At 43.3% G+C, this 15,985-nt stretch overlaps 1 protein-coding gene across 1 annotated transcript in view; it reads right to left on the bottom strand.

Annotated features, from left to right (window-relative positions):
- RAB38 (RAB38, member RAS oncogene family) overlaps positions 1-13,317 on the bottom strand; it is a gene marked incomplete at its 3' end in the record, with an annotated part of 31,648 nt that extends 18,331 nt beyond the window's left edge. Inside the window, exon 1 of the mRNA XM_081327591.1 lies at positions 12,681-13,317. Coding sequence (XP_081183717.1) covers positions 12,681-12,990 — 310 coding nt within the window. The 5' untranslated portion in view covers positions 12,991-13,317. The remainder of the gene's footprint in view (positions 1-12,680) is intronic.
- Between the last annotated feature and the right edge of the window lie 2,668 nt (positions 13,318-15,985).

A 15,985-nucleotide genomic window follows, 5' to 3' on the forward strand; every position in this document is an offset into this window, starting at 1 on the left:
ATGATAATGATAATGATAATGATAATGATAATGATAATGATAATGATAATGATAATAATAATAATATGTCCCATCTCGTATGTGTGTGTGTATGTGTGTCTGTGTGTGAGAGAGATAGAGAGAGAGAGAAAGAGAGAGAGCCCACATGTGTCATTGCACTGCATGAAATAGTGAGAGAGATAACCCTTTTTTTAAAAAAAAAATCATAATAATGAAATAAACCAGCTTGGATCCCCTATGCTGTGAACAGGCAGTCATGCTATAACAGATCATTGAAAAAGCTATTACTTGGCAAAACCTCATCAGTGCAATCCATTTGAAGAGGCCGGGCGTCGAGATAAATAATAATTAAAAAAAATACCGTCTGTGTCAGCAGAATCGTTTGAGGAATCGCTCCTGGTGGTACTGACACAGTTAATCAATGCTTTTGATAATAGAAACAGACATAAATAATTAGAACTGCTATTGGACTGAGTGACTAGAATGGACCTGAGCTGGGGGTTGACAGCATCATGGGCTGCTCCTGCAGAAAACAGACAGTTCCCAGCCCACCAGTTCCTAGGGCCTGGTTCTCCTTAAATGGGATACTGGACAGTCAATTGTCTGAGATAGTATAGATCAGGGGTAGGCAACCTCGGCTCTTTTATGACGCATGGACTTCAACTCCCAGAATAGAATAACAAGAGTTGGTAGGAACCTTGAAGGTCATCTAGTCCAACCCCCTGCTCAGGCAGGAAACCCTATTACCATTTCAGAAAAATGGCTGTCCAGTCTCTTCTTAAAACTTCCAGTGTTGGAGCATTCACCACTTCTGGAGGCAGATTGTTCCACTGGTTAATTCGTTCTCACTGTCAGAAAATTTCTCCTTAGTTCTAGGTTGCTTCTCTCTTTGGTTAGTTTCCATCTGTTGCTTCTTGTCCTGCCTTCAGGCGCTTTGGAGAATAGCTTGACTCCCTCTTCTTTGTGGCAGCCCCTGAGATATTGTTGTTGTTAGCTGCGAAGTCGTGTCTGACCCATCGCGACCCTATGGACAACGTTCCTCCAGGCCTTCCTGTCCTCTACCATCTTCTGGAGTCCATTTAAGCTCACGCCTACTGCTTCAGGGACTCCATCCAGCCACCTCATTCTCTGTCCTCCCCTTCTTCTATTGCCCTCAATCTTTCCCAGCATTAGGCTCTTCTCCAGTGAGTCCTTCCTTCTCATTAGGTGGCCAAACTATTTGAGTTTTAGCTTCAGGATCCGACCTTCTAAAGAGCAGTCAGGGTTGATCTCCTCTAGGACTGACCGGTTTGATCGCCTGGCAGTCCAAGGGACTCGCAGGAGTCTTCTCCAGCACCATAGTTCAAAGGCCTCAATTCTTTGGCGCTCAGCCTTTCTTATGGTCCAACTTTCACTGCCATACATTGCAACTGGGAAGACCATAGCCTTGACTATACACACTTTTGTTGACAGGGTGATGTCTCTGCTTTTTAGTGTGCTGTCTAGATTTGCCATGGCTTTCCTCCCCAGGAGCAAGCGTCTTTTAATTTCTTGGCTACAGTCCCCGTCTGCAGTGATCTTGGAGCCCAGGAAAATAAAATCTGTCACTACCTCCATTTCTTCCACATCTATTTGCCAGGAATTGAGAGGGCCAGATGCCATGATCTTGGTTTTCTTAATGTTAAGTTTCAACCCAGGTTTTGCACTCTCCTTCTTCACCCGCAACAAGAGGCTCTTTAGTTCTTCTTCACTTTCTGCCATTAGAGTGGTATCATCTGCATATCTTAGGTTGTTGATATTTCTTCCTGAGATATTGGAACACTGCTATCATGTCATCCCATAATCCTTCTCTTCATTAAACTACACATACCCAATTCCAGCAACCCTTCCTTATATGTTTTAGCCTTCATTGCCCTGATCGTCTTTGTTGCTCTTCTCTGCACTCTTTCTAGAGTCTCGACATCTTTTTACATCGTGGCGACCAAAACTGGATGCAGTATTCCAAGTGTGGCCTTACCAAGGCCTTGTAAAGTATGGTATTAACACTTCATGTGATCTTGATTCTATCCTTCCTACATCTGTTATCCTTACAATACAGCCCTTTAAAGTTTCCCGCCCTTCTCTTTTTAACCATCCTTGAGACCAGGACATGATGATGGAAGGTGTAGTGCAAGGGTAGGCAACCTCGGCTCTTTTATGACTCATGGCCTTCAACTCCCAGAATTCCTGAGTCAGCACAGTTCCGAAAAGTAGACACGGCGATCTGCATTAGAGATTCTCTGTTCCATGCATTAAAATTTGGTCTCAATTCTTGGGGCATTTTGCAATATGCCTTTGCATTTCCCTCCAGTCAGATTTCAGAAAGAAAAACTCTCCACTTTCAGAAATACGATGTATTATTAAGGGGATGTAACTGAGATAGCATTGTGGCTATCTTCCCGTGCTGAATTTGCATTCCAAGGAGTATCCTCCAGCATACTTAACCCAACTCCTATTTTTAAATACCTCTTTGAGGATTTGTATAGGAATTTGGGTTTCCTGAAGATGTTTGTTTGTTTCTACAGAAGGAACTATCAGGCATGGAAAATGAGTTAATTCAGTCTTTACAGCTGCTGTTTTCAATGTGAGCCTCAGAGATTAAAGTACCTAGGCAGAATTTTTTTAAAAGGACAAATGCAAGAAAAAAATTCAGCCAAGAACCCTGGGCTAAAAATATGGGCTCATTCTTTAACTTTAACTTACTTACTTACTTATATCCTCCCTTTAATCATTTTTACAAATAACTCAAGGTGCCAAACATATCCATCACACCTAACTCCAAGTATTAGTTTTGTTTAGTAAATATGGAACTGACCTGACTCAAAGGGGTAATACTATTTTTATTTCTTTATTTATTTTCCCAACAACAACCCTGTGAGGTGAGTTGGGCTGAGAGAAAGGAACTGCCCCGAAGTCACCCAGTTGGCTCTCGTGCATAAGGTGGGACTAGAACTCACAGTCTCCTGGTGATTGGCCACGTTCACCTAGCTGGCTCTCATGCCTAAGGAGGGACTAGAACTCACAGTCTCCTGGTGATTGGCCCAGTGTCACCCAGATGGCTTTCATGGCCAAGGTGGGACTTGAACTCTATGTAAAATAGAGCTGGAAGGGACCTTGAAGGTCTTCTAGTCCAGCCCCCTGCTCAAGCAGGAGAATCTATACCGTCTCAGACAAGTGACTGCGTAGTCTCTTCTTAAAAACCTCCAGTGATGGAGCACCTACGATTTCTGGTGGCAAGCTGTTCCACTGGTTGATTGTCCTCACTGTCAGGAAGTTTCTCCTTAACTCTAGGTTGCTTCTCTCTTTGATCAGTTTCCAACCATTCTTTCTCATCCTGCCCTCTGGTGCTTTGGTGAATAACGTGACCTGTGCAAATGTAATTCTAAAATAATACAGTCTACGATGTTATGCGTACATATAGATACCTCTTTAAATGAGACAGTTAGCATTATTGAATCTAAAGCGATAAATAGAACAGAAGTGGTTATTTCTGTGACGGTTACGCCTTATCTTCATTGCAGCAGCAGAGAATTCGGCTACTGCACAAGTGACAAAGAGGTTTGAATCTTCCAGAAAATGGTTCACTTATAAATTGTCCGGCCTTAGTGGAAGTGCACATATTGCAAGCGGAATATAAGCAGGCCTGATGCCCCTGTAAAATTTGCAATACTGAGGGGGTTTTAATTTAACTTTAAATTTTAAATTTTAATTTGTTTTAATTGTGGGCTAGTCTTAATTTAATTCTATTTTAATTGTATTTATTTGTATTGTTTTTAATTCGCCCTGTAAACCGCCCTGAGTCCTTCGGGAATAGGGCAGTATATAAAATCAATTAAATAAATAAATAAAATAATACTTGAGAAATGATTTTGATCTCCTTGTCACCGCAATGCAAACTTACCTTCTTTATAGATTAAAAGCAAGAAGCCTCAGCCATTACAAAAGTTGCTGTTAAGTACCCCAGACTTTCTTTGCTCCTCTTAGGCCTCCCCAAAAAGGGAGGGGGAGATTATTGAATAAACAGCTCAGATGCTTACTTCATGTCATACAGGTAGTGCTCAGCTTACGTCCATTCATTCAGTGACTGTCCAAACGTGCGATGGTGCCTCTCACAAGCCAATTCAGTGTGGAAGCAGGCAGGAAGTCGGAAGTGGGGTATATGTGTGCGTCACATGAGGCCCTCACTTAATGGCCCACGCTGCCCTTGCTTAACAACGGTAACCAGGACTAGCAGAACTGCCATCTCTAAGCAGCACGACCACGTCACTTGGCAATGGCAATTTCAGTTCAAACTGCTGTCATAAACTGAGGACTGTATGCTTGTGGGTGAGTGGGTGGGTAGGAAAGGACGAAAAGAAGAAAAAAAGGAAGAAAAGAAAGAGGGAGGGAAGGAAGGAAGGAAGGAGGGAAGGAAGGAGAGATGGAGGGAAGGAAGGAAGGAACAAAGGAAGGAAAGAAGGAGGAGAAAGGGAGGGAAAGAAGGAAGGAAGGAGGGAGGGAGGGAGGGAAGGAAGGAACAAAGGAAGGAAAGAAGGAGGGAGGAAGGGAGGGAAAGGGGGTGGAGGGAGGGAGGGAAGAGGGAGGGAAGGAAGGAACAAAGGAAGGAAGGAAAGAAGGAGGGAGAGAAGGAAGGAAGGAAGGAAGGAAAGAGGGAGGGAGGAAGGAAAGGAGCTGAAACCTTCTTAAGTCATCTTTCCACTTAATGGACCTTGCTAGGGTGGCAGAGATTTTTTTTTTACCAGTGAGGGAACAATCTCCTCATAGAAACTGTGCCGTTTCAAAGAAAATGTCCTTTTGATTGCAGTTTTAAATATGTCCTAGCTAAGCCAGAAATAATTTAGCTTTTGAGCCTCAATGATACGATAGGATTGCAAGAACCAGCTCTGTTTTCAAACTGGTGCCAAGTCTGCATGCAGAATAGTTAGCAAAGAGCTAATGAGCCAGGAAGCTAAGTTCTCTCTTGAATTTTACATATATTGGTTCACATTCTTGCACTCTGGGATGGAAGCATATTGATCACGAGCAAAGCTCAAGACACTAAAAGATAAGAGGATTTGCAAAACCAACACAGGAAGCAGAAGTAACCCGAGTTGGGGAAATATTTTGAGATTTGAGTTTTAACCTTTATGGAGTGAGTCATAAGGGTTGGGCCACTTTGGGATTGCTTCATTATATTGTAATTCAGTCCAGCCTGGTTGAATCGATACAAAGAGGGGTTAAAATTCCTAGTTTCCCAGGAAGATGCTGAGAAATGAACCTGAGAATGGATGCAAATAAGCAATGATTACCACATTAGGATCTAAATCCCCAAACTACCTGAAATGAATAATTCTCAAAAGATGGTATTATAATGGATTGTGAGAATTTATTTATTTATTTATTTATTAATTTAATTTATATACCGCCCTTCTCCCGAAGGACTCAGGGCGGTGAACAGGGCAATACATAAAAACAAGATACAATAAGAGAGATTCGCACCCGACTATCTGATGAACGGTGGCCTCCTGCGGACATAAGGTCTCCCTCATAACCACAGCCACTCCCCCACCCCTACCCTGAGTCCGAGGCCGGTGTAGCACCCGGAAGCCTGGTGGGCAAAGATCAAAGAAAGAATAAACTTGAGAAACAGGAAGAAGAATCGCAATCAAGACAACAGGTCAGATAAGAGAAACTTGAGTCCAAAGAAGAAATGTAATCTGAGAAAACTCAAAATGGACTTTCCTTCTTCTCCTGTTGATTAGGCAAGGATGGGGAAGACACTGTTACTGTAACCTTATAATAAAAATAGTACAGGTAGTCCTCGACTTACAACAGTTCATGTAGTGACCATTATAAAAAATGACTAATGACCATTTTTCACACTTACGACCGTTGCAGCATGCCTATGGTCACATGATCAAAATTTAGATGCTTGGCAATTGGCATGTACTTATGACACTTGCAGTGTCCTGGGGTCATGTGATCACCTTTTGGGGCCTTCTGACAAGCAGAGTAGTGACTCATTTAACAAATGGGGCAAGAAAGGCCGTACAATGGGGCAAAACTGATTGAACCGCGGTGTCGCTTAGCAAAGGAAATGGACTCAAATGTGGTCATAAGTCAAGGACTACCTTAGCAGTGAACATCCATTGCATTTCTTGGAGCTCTTGGTCTCTGGACAGAGATCTTCTGAGATCATTCCACAACTGTATATTTTAGCTATAGGTGTAGAAGCCTGACAGAAATCTTGGGGTCAATTGTGGTCATAAGTATTAGCATCCATAACTTTATTTTCCGAGTCTGGTCTCCCTCAAAGGACTGACAAATATTCACAAGAGGCATAGACTTCTACACTACTTCTTTTAGAAAGATCTTGTTTCTTGAAAGAAACCCAACTTTATCTCTTACTTAACGTGCTAAATTTCTTAACATATTTTCCCCCTCAAAAATACAATACTATAATTCTTTCTTCCTCGTGATATTGTGCTGCTCATTAAAATCTACTGCTTTGGGGCAATTATTTCCAAAGCGTTGATGGTTGGCTTCAAAGTCACATCTTATGATTTTGCAGCACGTGACTGGCCATATACTTCTTTTCTACGCGCACAGAGGAGTTAGTAAAACCACAAGATTCTTACTTTAGATTCTGTGTCCATTTTTTTTTATTATTATTATTTTAAAAAAGGCAACGTTGAGGAAGTTGGCAGTCTAATGAATTCCAGACATTCTCCCGAGCTACAATTCCTTCCATTGCTAATTATTCAACATTATTATGAAGTTACGGATTCCAAATACTCCAGTCTGGGGCAAAGAAAGGGTACGAAGCTGCCTTTTGCATTTGCATTCCCATCTAGGCCTACAATTCATCCTAGATATAATTCACAAAAAAGATGTTGAGAGCATAAAAAAGATGTTGAGAGCTTGGGAAAAAAAATTTAGAGAAGAGCAACGGCCTGGATCAAAGGCCTGGAGACCAACGTCCTGGAGACCAAAACATACGAAGAACGGCTGCAGGACTTGGGTTTGGCTAGTCTAAAGAAAAGAAGAAATAGGGGAGACATGATAGCAGTATTCCAGTATCTGAGGGGCTGCCACAAGGCAGAAGGGGTCAGGGAAGAACGAGAAACAACGGTTGGAAACTGATCAAAGAGAGAAGCAACCTGGAATTAAGGAGAAACTTCCTGACAGTGAGGACAATCAACCGGTGGAACAGCTTGCCACCAAAAATCACGGATGCTCCATCACTGGAGATTTTTAAGAAGAGACTAGACAGTCACTTGTCTGAGATGGTATAGGTTTGCTTGCTTGAGCAGGAGGCTGGACTAGAAGACCTCCAGGGTCCCTTCCAGCTCTATTCTATTCTAATTATTAATACAGGTAGTCCTCGACTTACAACAGTTCGTTTAGTGACTGTTCCAAGTTAGAACAGCACTGAAAAAAAGGGACTTATGATTGTTTTTCGAAGTTACAACCTTTGCAGCATCCCCCTGTGGTCACATGAGCAAAATTCAGAGGCCCGGCAACTGGTTCATATTTATGACGGTTGCAGTGTCCCGCGGGTTATATGATCCTCTTTTGTGACCTTCTGACAAGCAAAATCGGTGCACTAACAACCGGCTTGCTAACTTACCAACTGCAGTAATTCACTTAGCAACTGTGGCAAGAAAGGTCGTAAAATGGGGCAAAACTCACTTAACAAATGTCTCATTTAGCACCATAAACTTTGGGCCCACTTTGTGGTCGTAACTTGAGGACTACAGGACCTGTAGTTGTGCTTCAGAAATGATTTTTTTTTTAAAAAAAATCCTAGATCGGGGTATTCTAGATTTTGCAAACCTTTATCTGTGTAATTTTAAGATAAGATAACCTTTACTGACATTTTTTTTACTGTGGGCACAACGGCACACATCAAAAATGAAATTTAGCTGCCCGCTCTCAAAGTGGAACACATACATGACACACACCTAACCATACTATATACACGTATATGTACTGTATATCGTGATCCTATCTAAAACTAAGCTGTCCAAATGCCAAATCCACACTTTGTACTTTTGCCTATACTGTATTTAATTTCTTTCTTTCATTCGTTGGTTTGATTGTATCCTACCTATAGGTTAGGTAAAGGTTACCCCGCACATGCGTGCTAGTGGTTTCCAACTCTAGGGGCCGGTGCTCATCTCTGTTTCAAAGCCGAAGAGCCAGCGCTTGTCCGAGGACGTCTCCGTGATCATGTGGCCGGCATGACTAGACGCCAAAGGCGCACGGAACGCTGTTACCTTCCCACCGTAGTGGTCCCTATTTTTCTACTTGCATTTTTACATACTTTCGAACTGCTAGGTTGGCAGAAGCTGGGATGAGTAACAGGCGCTCACTCTGTTACGCGGCACTCGATCCTATCTATATCGGCACATAATGTTTTGGGGGGCTGCCCATTCCTGCCCTGAGCAAAATATAATCCTGCATTTCTCTCTTTAACCTACTGATTTAAGAGGAGGCCCTGGTACAATGAATGGGTGGCATGCTCTTGGTGGAACAACTCAAGAAGAGGATAAAATTTTAAAAAAAAATCCGCTTTCTGAGTTAGGCAGTGCCAGATTCCGAGCTTAAGGAGTCACAGACTTTGAACAATGCTGAATGTATGAAATACAAAAATAAGGATTGCAGAAGTGCAGCTAATATCTATCAATGCCTCCCCCGCAAAAAAAACCCCAGCACAAAGATCTACAATCCCTTAATTCCAGAAAGACATTTGGAATTTGTTCTCCAAGTCTTACTTTATTGTATGTACGTCCAGAGAGAGAAAACAACAACAGCGCTGGCAAGGAAGGAGCAGTCGATTGTTTGTTCCACAAATATGGTGGCCATGTGTGTGTCTGTGTCTCTGTGTCTGTGTCTGCGTGTGTGTGAGCACACGCCTTCAGGTCTTTATCGAATCCTGGGGATTTCCTGAATAAGTCCCTGCTGTTTTCCTAGCAAGATTTTGGAAGTGGTTTGCCACTGTCTGCCTCCTAGGACTCACAGACAGTGACTCTGAGAGAAGCCGTGGTAGCACAGTGGTTAGAATGTAGTCCAGGTAGCCTCGACTTACAACAGTTCATTTAGTGACTGTTCAAAGTTACAACATCACTTGAAAAAAGGGAGTTAGGACCATTTTTCACACTTACGACCATTGCAGCATCCCCAAGGTCATGTGATCAAAATTCAGACGCTTGTCTACTGGTTCATCTTTACGACCTTTGCAGTGTCCTGGCGTCACATGATCCCCTTTTTGCGACCTTCCGGGGAGGCCGGATTCACTTAACAACCATGCTACTAACTTTAACAACTGCAGTGGTTCACTTCACCACAGTGGCAAGAAAGGTCCTAAAATCATCCTAAAACTCACTTAAGAAATATCTCACTTAGCAACGTAAATTTTGGGCTCAATTGTGGTCGTAAGTTGAGGACTACCTGTATTGCAGGCTAATTCAGCTCACTGTCAGGAGTTCGATCCTGACCAGCTCAGGGTTGACTCAGCCCTTCCATCCTTCCGAGGTCAGTAAAATGAGGACCCAGATTGTTGGGGGACAATATGCTGACTTTGTAAACCGCTTAGAGAGGGCTGTAAAGCACTGTGAAGCGGTATAGAAGTCTTAAGAGTTATTGCTTGCTTTCTTTCTTTCTTTCTTTCTTTCTTTCTTTCTTTCTTTCTTTCTTTCTTTCTTTCTTTCTTTCTTTCTTTCTTTTTGCATCGTGGTTAGAATGCAATATTGCAGGCTGACTCTGCCCACTGCCAGCAGTTCAGCAGTTCGATCTTGACCAGCTCAAGGTTGACTCAGCCCTTCCATCCTTCTGAGGTCAGTAAAATGAGGACCCAGATTGTTGGGGGCAATATGCTGACTCTGTAAAAACGGCTTAGAGAGGGCTGTGAAGCGGCGTACAAGTCTAAGTGCTATTGCTTTTTTTAAAAATTGTGAACTATATCACAATTGAAATTCCTGACCATTTGTAGTATGGAGAGCATTGGCTGAAATATCTGTTGCCTTCCTCTGCAACAGAGTTCAGAAAAAAATGTTCTGAGTTTTACTATCTCACCTTTTGATAAGCAAAGTCAATGGGGAAGCCAGATTCACTTAATAGCCGAAACCTTTTGGGAAAAGTGTATTTTTGAGGTTTGATGGCTAATAACACCACTTTTTTTTTGGAGTAGTACTGGTGCTGGTGATGACCTATAAAGCCCTAAATGGCTTGGGTCCGGGATATCTGAGGGAACACCTGCTGCCAGCATCAAGCTCCCTTCGTCCAGTGCGCTCCCATAGGGAGGGTCTTCTCAGGGTGCCGCCAGTAAAAGATTGCCGGCGGATAACACCCAGGGGGAGGGCCTTCTCTGTGGGTGCGCCTGCCCTCTGGAACCAGCTGCCCGTGGAGCTGAGGACTGCCCCTGACCTCCATTCATTCCGCCGGGACCTGAAGACCTGGCTCTTCGAGCTCTCTGGCCCAGGCTGAGAATTTTAATTTTAATTTTAATTGGGGTTTTTACTTTTTTTTCAGGGATTGATGTAATTTTTTAAATTGTTTTTAACTTTTGTATTTCTTGTTTTCAATACCCTGTAAACCGCCCTGAGTCCTTCGGGAAAGGGCGGTATATAAATCCAATAAAATAAATAAAATAAATAAAATTATATATCGATGGAAAGATAGTTTAATCAAGAATGTAATGCAACACAACACAGCTTGTTCAATTATCTGTACTGTATTCTATGAAAAGTTATCGCCAAATAAGCAGAAAAAAGGAAGCACAACTTGCTTAGGTTGATCTCAGGTAGCTTTCTTTTGCCTGATTGTAGCCAATGAGCACGAGTGTTTAGAGAGCCAATCGGGTGTCATCTTGTTTTGGCAATGAGCCAATCAGATCACAGTAGGATTCAGTTATTGATGTCGTGTATTGAAGCCGAGAGGAGGACATCTGTCAGTGTGTGTTATGTGATCGCTATCAAGTTGGTTGGGTTTTTTTGTGTTCTTTCATTGAGTGAGCTTGTAAAACGTAATAAAATTAAAGTAATGGTGCAAAGAGTTGACTGGTCTCCCAGAAAGCAATGTAAAATAGAACTATTAAGTGAACAAGGCTACAGTTATAAAGAAATTAGAAGAAAAATTGGTGGAAACTTAACCAAAGGTGGCAATTATACCCTGTAAACCGCCCTGAGTCCTTCGGGAAAGGGCGGTATATAAATTCAATAAAATTAAATTAAATTAAATTTCTACTGTACACTTTTCCCAAAGGGTTTCCACAATTTTGGCCACTACTGTGGCGGTGATTCACTTAACAACTGTGGCTGGAAAGGTTGTAAAATGGGGCAATACTCATGTAACAAATGTCTCACTTAGCGACAGAAATGTTGGGCTGAATTGAGATAGTACTGAGTTAGAATGCTTTTGACTGAAACCGAGAAGACTTCAAAAAATTTCTTTGCCATCTTAAAGTTCGCCTTTTTAGAAGTAAGTCCAAACTTTCTCAACTTCCGGTTCAACTTGGATGAGATGACCCTTGATTTCTGAGTTCTATCCAGAGCTTAAAAACATGGCTTCAAATACTAAAAACTATGTAGGTTTACTTGGGCATAAGACCTAGTGCAGGGGTAGGCAACCTCGGCTCTTTTATGACTCATGGACTTCCAACTGGCTGGCTCAGGAATTCTGGGAGTTGAAGTCCACAAGTCTTAAAGTTCCCAAGGTTGAGGACCCCTGCCCTAGACCAGGGGGTAGGCAACCTTGACTCTTTTATGACTCGTGGACTTCAACTCCCAGAATTCCTGAGCCGGCATGGCTCAGCTTGGAAACCTCTCCCTTTCCCCTCAGCATGGCTGGCTCAGGAATTCTAGGAGTTGAAGTCCACAAGTCTTAAAGTTCCCAAGGTTGAGGAGCCCTGCCCTAGACCAGGGGTAGGCAACCTTGGCTCTTTTATGACTCGTGGACTTCAACTCCCAGAATTCCTGAGCCGGCATGGATCAGCTTGGAAACTTCTGCCTTTCCCCTAAGCATGGCTGGCTGAGGAATTCTGGGAGTTGAAGTCCACAAGTCTTAAAGTTCCCAAGGTTGAGGACCCCTGCCCTAGACCAGGGGGTAGGCAACCTCGACTCTTTTATGACTCGTGGACTTCAACTCCCAGAATTCCTGAGCCAGGATAACTGGCTCAGGAATTCTGGGAGTTGAAGTCCATGAGTCTTAAAGTTCCCAAGGTTGAGGACCCCTGCCCTAGACCAGGGGGTAGGCAACCTCGACTCTTTTATGACTCCTGGACTTCAACTCCCAGAATTCCTGAGCCAGCATAACTGGCTCAGGAATTCTGGGAGTTGAAGTCCATGAGTCTTAAAGTTCCCAAGGTTGAGGACCCCTGCCCTAGACCAGGGGGTAGGCAACCTCGACTCTTTTATGACTCCTGGACTTCAACTCCCAGAATTCCTGAGCCAGCATAGCTGGCTCAGGAATTCTGGGAGTCGAAGTCCACGAGTCATAGAAGAGCCAAGGTTGCCTACCCCTGCAGCAACCAGCCAGCTAAGGGAGAGGGAGAGAAGAGCAAGACGCGCCCGAGGAGCAAAGTTTGCTCGTGCGCTCCTCCGCTTGTCCCGAAGCTTCAGCGGCCTCCCGCCCGCCCGCACGCCCGCCCGCCCGCCGGCCGCGCCGCCTCCGGGGAAGCTCACCGGCGATATCCCAAAGCTGGAGTCTCACCACCGTCTCCGAGTCCCAGCTGAGCACTTTGAGGGCGAAGTCCACGCCGATGGTGGCGCGGTAGTGCGGGGAGAAGTTGTGGTGGACGTAGCGCTTGATAATGCTGGTCTTGCCCACGCCCAGGTCGCCGATCACCAGCAGCTTGTAGAGATGCTCCAGTTGGCCCGGCGGCTGCTTGCTCATCTTTCCCCGCCGCATCTTTTCAAGCCTGGCCGGCGGAAAGGGGGGAAGAAGGCTCGGAGCGCCCAGCGGCGAAGGCAGAGAGGGAGAGAGACCCGACATAGAAGGCAAGCCGGCGGCCGAGCGCTCTCTCTCGCCCGCTCCGTCCCGGGATCTGGTGCCGCCAAGGAATCCCCGCCTCTCCGGCCCCCTGTTGGGAGATCACATTTCACGCTTCGGGGTTTCGACCAGAGGGCTTCTTTCTTTCTTTCTTTCTTTCTTTCTTTCTTTCTTTCTTTCTTTCTTTCTTTCTTTCTTTCTTTCTTTCTTTCTTTCTTTCTTTCTTTCTTTCTTTCTTTCTTTCTTTCTTTCTTTCTTTCTTTCTTTCTTTCTTTCTTTCTTTCTTTCTTTCTTTCTTTCTTTCTTCTCTCTCTCTCTCTCTCTCTCTCTCTCTCTCTCTCTCTCTCTCTCTCTCTCTTCTTTCTCTCTCTCTCTCTCTCTCCTTCTTCCTTTCTTTCTTTCTTTCTTTCTTTCTTTCTTTCTTTCTTTCTTTCTTTCTTTCTTTCTCTCTCTCTCTCTCTCTCTCTCTCTCTTTCTTTCTTTCTTTCTTTCTTTCTTTCTTTCATTTCCTTCCTTCCTTCCTTCCTTCCTTCCTTCCTTCCTTCCTTCCTTCCTTCCTTCCTTCCTTCCTTCCTTCCTTCCTTCCTTCCTGACTCGGCCGGACTCTTGCACCCTTTTCTTAAAAGTTTATTTGGAAGTATGGCAGAATAACCCAAGTTGGAAGGGACCTTGGAGGTTTTCTAATCCAACCCCCTGCTCAGGCAGGAAACCCTATGCCATTCCAGACAAAATGACTGTTCAGACTCTTAAAACCCTCCCGTGTTGGAGCGCCCACAGGTTCTGGAGGCAAGTTGTTCCACTGATTCATTGTTCCCACTGTCAGGACGTTTCTCCTTAGAAAAATTTCTCCTTTTCCTTAAACTGACAGCAAACAGCCCTCCTTATGAGCGCTGATGATGTTACCTAGTTAGGGTAATGAAAGAAAACAGGCAAACTCAGAGAGTACCAAGGACTCCTCATTTCAACCCTGAGCTACAAATATTCTTCTTCATTCTCCTTCTAGAAAGAGTACAGAGTACAGAGAAGAGCAACAAAGATGATTGGGGACTGGAGGCTAAAACATATAGGGAACGGTTGCTGGAATTGGGTATGTGTAGTTTAATGAAGAGAAGGGTGAGGGGTGACATGATAGCAGTGTTCCAATATCTCAGGGGCTGCCCCAAAGAAGAGGGAGTCAAGCTATTCTCCAAAGCACCTGAAAGCAGGACAAGAAGCAACGGATGGAAACTAGTCAAGGAGAGAAGCAACCTGGAACTCAGGAGAAACTTCCTGACAGTTAGAACAATTCACCAGTGGAACAACCTGCCTCCAGAAGTGGCGAATGCTCCAACACTGGAAGTTTTTAAGAAGAGACTGGACAGCCACTTGTCTGAAATGGTATAGGGTTTCCTGCCTGAGCAGGGGGTTGGACTAGATGACCTCCAAGGTCCCTTCCAACATTATTATTATTATTATTATTATTATTATTATTATTATTATTATTATTATTATTATTATTATTATTATTATTATTATTGCTGTTGTTGTTGTTGTTGTTATTATTATTATTATTATTTCTCCTCAGTTCTAGGTTGCTTCTCTCCTTGATGAATTTCCATCCGTTGCTTCTTGTCCTGCCTTTACTCTATGTTTTTTAATTTTTATTGTTGTGAGCCACCCTGAGTCCTCAGGGAGAAGGGCAACATATAAATTTAATAAAACTAAACTAAACTATTGCCCAAGAGAGTTTGATTCTGCTTGATTAATTTTATTTCAATTCATTTCAATCAAATTCTCCGGTCCTTTTTGGGTCTTTGGGGGAGTTTCTGAGAGTGTAAGAGTTTTTGATCTTTGCGTGTGTGAATAGTTTTGTGTGAGGGAAGTCTGGAGGAGGCTGTTTCTTTCCCTATAGAACAATCCTGTTAAGCTTCCATGGGATCGCTGTAGATTTTTGCATTTTGAAGAAGGACCAGGGGTGACCTGATAGCAGTGTTCCAATATTTGAAAGGGCTTCCACAAACCTATTCTCCAAAGCACCAGAAAGCAAGAAAGCAATGGATGGAAACTAATCAAAGAGAGAGAGAGAGAAAAACAACAACCTAGAACTAAGGAGAAATTTCCTGACAGAACAATTAAGCAGTGGAACAACTTGCCTCCAAAATGGAGGTTTTTAAGAAGAGACTGGACAGGCATTTGTCTGAAATGGTGTAAGGCTCCCTGGCTGAGCAGGGGGTTGGACTAGAAGATCTCCAAGTTCTCTTCCAACTTTATTACTCTGTTATTCTGGACTGATTTGAGATTCTGCTTCCCTTGTTCTCTTGTTAAAGCAGGATGAAGTGGCTGATTAACCCACGACTGGCACGTGCTGCTTGGAACATTGTGTATTTCAGTGCATAGGACTGGAAGTTGATTTGTCTGGAATGATACAGGGAGTCCTCAACTTACAATATTAGTTTAGTGACTGTTCAAACTCAATAAGTTCCTTTCCACAGGCCAACGGGGGAACTAGACATAGGGCAGATACGCTGCAGCCAATCAGTGTTTGGGAAATATCCTCATAACTTGCTGATGAGTTTTCTAACAAAGTTTTCAGCTGCTCTTCCCATTCCCTGGGAGAATTTGTCTCATTTTCTTGGAGGATTAATTGCTACGTACAACATGACTGGGAGAGAATAGTTTTTTTTTAAATTTGATGTATAAATAAATAAATGCTTCAGAGCATCTTGGAAATAGCATTGTTCCTCTCCGGCCTCAGTACTGATTTGGGTGGTACATTCACCCAACAAGTTAAAGCCCAGTGAAAGGTGCCTTGTAAACTCAGCCTCAGTGAAAGCAGTATTCAAATAACTGGTACAAGGAACCTTTGTCAGCCTTCCAGATGTGGAAACCAAAGACACACATGCTAATACTGCATTTATTGTAAGGATACAGTAACAGAACCTTGCAGGAATCATTGGGGACTGGAGGCTAAAGCATATGAAGAACAGTTGCAGGAATTGAGTATGTCTAGTTTAATGAA

This window comes from Vipera berus (assembly GCF_964194415.1).
Source record: "Vipera berus genome assembly, chromosome: 4".
Taxonomy (NCBI): domain Eukaryota; kingdom Metazoa; phylum Chordata; class Lepidosauria; order Squamata; family Viperidae; genus Vipera; species Vipera berus.